At 41.7% G+C, this 4,212-nt stretch overlaps 1 protein-coding gene across 1 annotated transcript; it reads right to left on the reverse strand.

The window, feature by feature from the left end:
* Nucleotides 1-633: 633 nt before the first annotated feature.
* Nucleotides 634-1,575, reverse strand: LOC136169255 (olfactory receptor 8B12-like). Its single transcript, XM_065937050.1, has one exon. It carries the CDS (start codon nucleotides 1,573-1,575, stop codon nucleotides 634-636), a length of 942 nt encoding a protein of 313 aa, XP_065793122.1.
* Nucleotides 1,576-4,212: the final 2,637 nt, after the last annotated feature.

Below are 4,212 nucleotides of genomic sequence, written 5' to 3' on the forward strand. Positions count from 1 at the left end.
ATGTGGAATTTACAAAGATGGTAACAATGACCCTGTATGTGAGACAGCAAAAGAGACAAAGATATAAAGAACAGACTTTTGGACTCTGGGACAAGGCAAGGGAGGGATGATTTGAGAAAATAGCATTGATACATGTATATTACCATATGTGAAATAGACAACCAGTCCAAGTTTGATGCATGAAACATGGCACTCAAAGTCGGTGTACTGGGACAACCCAGAGGGATGGGATGGGGAAGGAAGTGGGAGAGTGGTTCAGGACGGGGGGACACATGTGCATCCGTGGCTGATTCATGTCAATGTATAGCAAAAACCCACCACAATATTGTAAAGTAATTAGCCTCAAATTAAAATAAATAGATTAATTTTTTTAAAAAAGAATACTGAAGTGGGTTGCCATGCCCTCCTCCAGGGGATCTATTGCATCTCTTATGTCTCCTGCATTGGCAGGTGTGTTCTTCACCACTAGGGCCACCTGGGAAGCCCAAAGTGAAAGTGAAAGTGTTAGTTGCACATCCAGACACAAAGACTTAAATTTTTCTGTACAAGAGAGGGAAAAAAACAGAACTTACATCCTTCATTGAAAACACGCATAAGCTAATAAACAAAACATTTTATCTACTTCTTCAAATACTACTCCTTTTTCAAGAAATTAATTTTCCCCAAGGTTTTCCTCAGGGCAGCTTTGACATCCTTGTTCCTCAAACTGTAGATCAGTGGGTTTAACATGGGCACCACAATGGTATAGAACAGGGAGGACACTTTCCCTTGGTCAAGGGGCAGAACAGAAGGTGGTTTGAGATACACAAAAGCCCCAGAACCAAAGAAAAGGAAAACCACAATGATGTGGGAGCTGCATGTACTGAAAGCTTTGGACCTGCCCTCAGTGGAGTGAATGCGGAGAATGCTGGAGAGGATTAGAGCATAAGAGATGGAGATGGTGACAATGACCATTCCAATAACAGTGGTCACAACTATGAAGACCACCAGTTCGTGCACATAAGAGCTATTACAGGAGAGCTCAAGGAGAGGAGGGATGTCACACATGAAATGATTGATGAGGTTGTCAGCACAGAAGATCAGGCTTGCTATGCTTCCTGTGTGGGCCATGGCCCCTGAAAACCCCATCACATACACACCCAACAAAAGGAGTAAACAGACCTTAGGAGACATGCTGACTGTGTATACCAGTGGCTTACAGATGGCAGCATAGCGGTCATATGCCATCGCTGACAGGATGAAGGACTCAGAGATGACAAAGAAGCAGAAGAAAAACAGTTGAGTCAAACACCCTGCATGCAAGATGGTGTTCTTCTCTGAGACAAAACTCATCAGCATTTTGGGAGTGATGGTAGTGGAGTAACAGAAGTCTATGAAGGAGAGGTTGAAGAGGAAGAAGTACATGGGGGTGTGCAGGCGAGAGTTCAACCCAATCAGCGTTATCAAGGCCAGGTTCCCCACTATGGTGACCATGTAGAAACCTAGAAACAGGAAGAAGAGGGGGATCTGGAGTCCTGGCTGGTCTGTTAAGCCTGCGAGGATGAATTCTGTCAGCGAAGAGTTCTCAGCTGCCATTCTCCCCTGGGGGAGAACCTGTCTATGGGGAAAAGAAAACAGAACCATTTTGAGAGAAACACCACTACCACCCTCCCAGTACCCACCTCACATTCTTGAGAATGAAATCCACAAAGACATTTGAGCTTTAGTGTGGAAGGAAGGTTTTTACTGTTTGCTATGGAGCTACTTTAATAGCTAAGTGACTTGAAATTCCAGGGAACAAGGGGTTAGACTTTGCCTCCAGAGTGACCACTGCCAGTTCTAGAAGAAGCAGAAACATATTCATATTCCAGTTCATTCAAAAATAAGAGATGTCTTTTAGATCTTTAAGTCAGTCCATTTTCTGTGCCCTCTCTCTCCTACTTCTGTTTGACACTGGGGACTTTCCCTTGACTGGCAGAAGACACTGTGACTTAGAGCTCCCATCTCTGGGTCAATGTTGACAAATAAAGAAGGAGAGCTCATATTTTTCCAGGATCTCCTGTCTCTAGTGGCTTTAGGTTTAATGATAATTTTTCAAGCTAGCACTTATTTAAGTGGCTACTCTGTGAAGCTGTGTACTAAGAGCTGTGTGACAATACTATTATCCACATTTTGCAGATGAGAAAGCTGAGTTAAGTAACTCACCCAAAACTCAGCCCTAAAACTACTGAGTAGCTGCCAGAAGGTGAACTTGGGCAGTCTGATCTCACAGTTTGCACTGGTACCCACCGTGTTACATGACTGACCAGTGCCAAGCACGTACTCACCTTCCCTTGGGTTAGAGCTGTAATGCCATACCCCACTGTCTCTTGTCCACAACTGCCCTGGGAAAGAAAATGACCATAGTGAATTGAAGATGGCTGCTTTGAGCTCAGAACTCTCTCCTCCCGGTCTGGTCCTAAGAATCAGAATCTCTGATTTATCTTGTATCTCATTCTGCTTTGAAGAGCATGTTTCCAATTATTGGTTTGTTCAAAACCCCTCCAGCTACGAGGAAGGAGACAGCGCCTTTGTTTTATTAGGATTGTGGATCTCAGTGACTTGATTATTCAGAGACTCCCTCAAGACCATTTCCTGAGAGATTACTTTCCCAGGGATAAAAATGCTTGTTTATACCCTTGATATTACGTGTTTTAGTTTTTAAAGACAGTTTCTTTCAGCAAACAGTTATCTGGTATAAATAAGAAAAAAAATCATTGTGAAAAATGACTGTTATTACCATTACTTGAATATCCATTACTTGGCTGACAAAGACCCTTTACACTTTCTGTCTGCCAAGATTGAAAATATCATGCACATATATTCCATTACCAATAATAATGATATTCATTTTAAAGGTAAGTTGCTCACAGAGGTAATGTGTTTCAGAGCCCACGTGACTTGGTCTGTCTAAATTTAGGCCCCTATATATATAATCACTAGATTAAACTTCCTCTTGTTGAAGGTGACTGGAATCCTTAAAGCAGTGTCCCTGCCTTCTGAAATCTGGCTTTGGGGAAAGTAACACATAAATATGAAATTACTTTAATAAAAACAAGAAGTGAGTATGTCAAGAAACAATTAGCACTAAGGGCTAGCTATTATAATTTACAATAAGGTACGCTTCCCAGGTGGCTCAGACAGTAAAGAGTTTGCCTGTGATGCAGGAAAATCAGGTTCAATCCCTTGATCAGGAAAATCTCCAGGAGAAGGAAACCCACTCCAATATTCCCACCTGGTAAATCCTGTGGACAGAGAATCCTAATGGGCTACAGTCCCTGTGGTTGCAAAGAGTCAAACAAAACTGTGCAACTAACACTTTCACTGTTCACTTTCAATCAATAGTGTATTCATACTTCATTCATTCTAGGAATAATTGCACTGTCCAGCAAACAAGATTTCTGTGATTCTCTACCCTTATCTTCTCATAGGGTGTAAGTCTAGTAGTAGCAAAGGTTCTATATCAAGTACTTCATCTCAGCATCTGTCAGAAGCAGCTTTTCTCTCAATTAAAACTCCCTTTGGCTGTCCCTACCTTCCACCCACTTTTAATCAAGTGCTCCTCTCTATTGACTTTCTAGCTTCTCAAGTTCTCAGGCCGAATCCTCGTAGATCCGATTCCCAATCCAGGGATACATCCAGATTTGTTCTTCCTCTTTGGTTTGCTTTTCTCTCTTGTGTCTTCTACTTCTCAACATAAACTTCTGCCTTGCCAAAAATTGTCATTAGATTAAAGCCTCAATGCACTAGTGTTGTTGTTTTACTGAATGATGTCAGATGATGCATGACTGTAGGTGAGATTTTCAAAGTTGAGATGCTTGTGGAAGAAATTATATATGGAAATTGATACAGTCACTATGAAGGACATTATGGAGATTCCTTAGCTAGGGTAAAACTATCCTATGACCCAGTAGTCCCACTACTGGGCATGTTCCCTGTGAAGACCATAATTCAAAATACACAGTGGAAACAGTGGCAGACTTTATTTTTGAGGACTCCAAAATCACTGCAGATGGTGATTGCAGCCATGAAATTAAAAGACACTTGCTCCTTGGAAGAAAAGCTATGACCAACCCAGACAGCATATTAAAAGGCAGAAACATTACTTTGCCAACAAAGTTCCGTCTAGTCAAAGCTATGGTTTTTCCAGTAGTCATGTATAGATGTGAGAGTTGGACTACAAAGATAGCTGAG

This window comes from Muntiacus reevesi, chromosome 5 (assembly GCF_963930625.1).
Source record: "Muntiacus reevesi chromosome 5, mMunRee1.1, whole genome shotgun sequence".
Classification (NCBI taxonomy): Eukaryota; Metazoa; Chordata; class Mammalia; order Artiodactyla; family Cervidae; genus Muntiacus; species Muntiacus reevesi.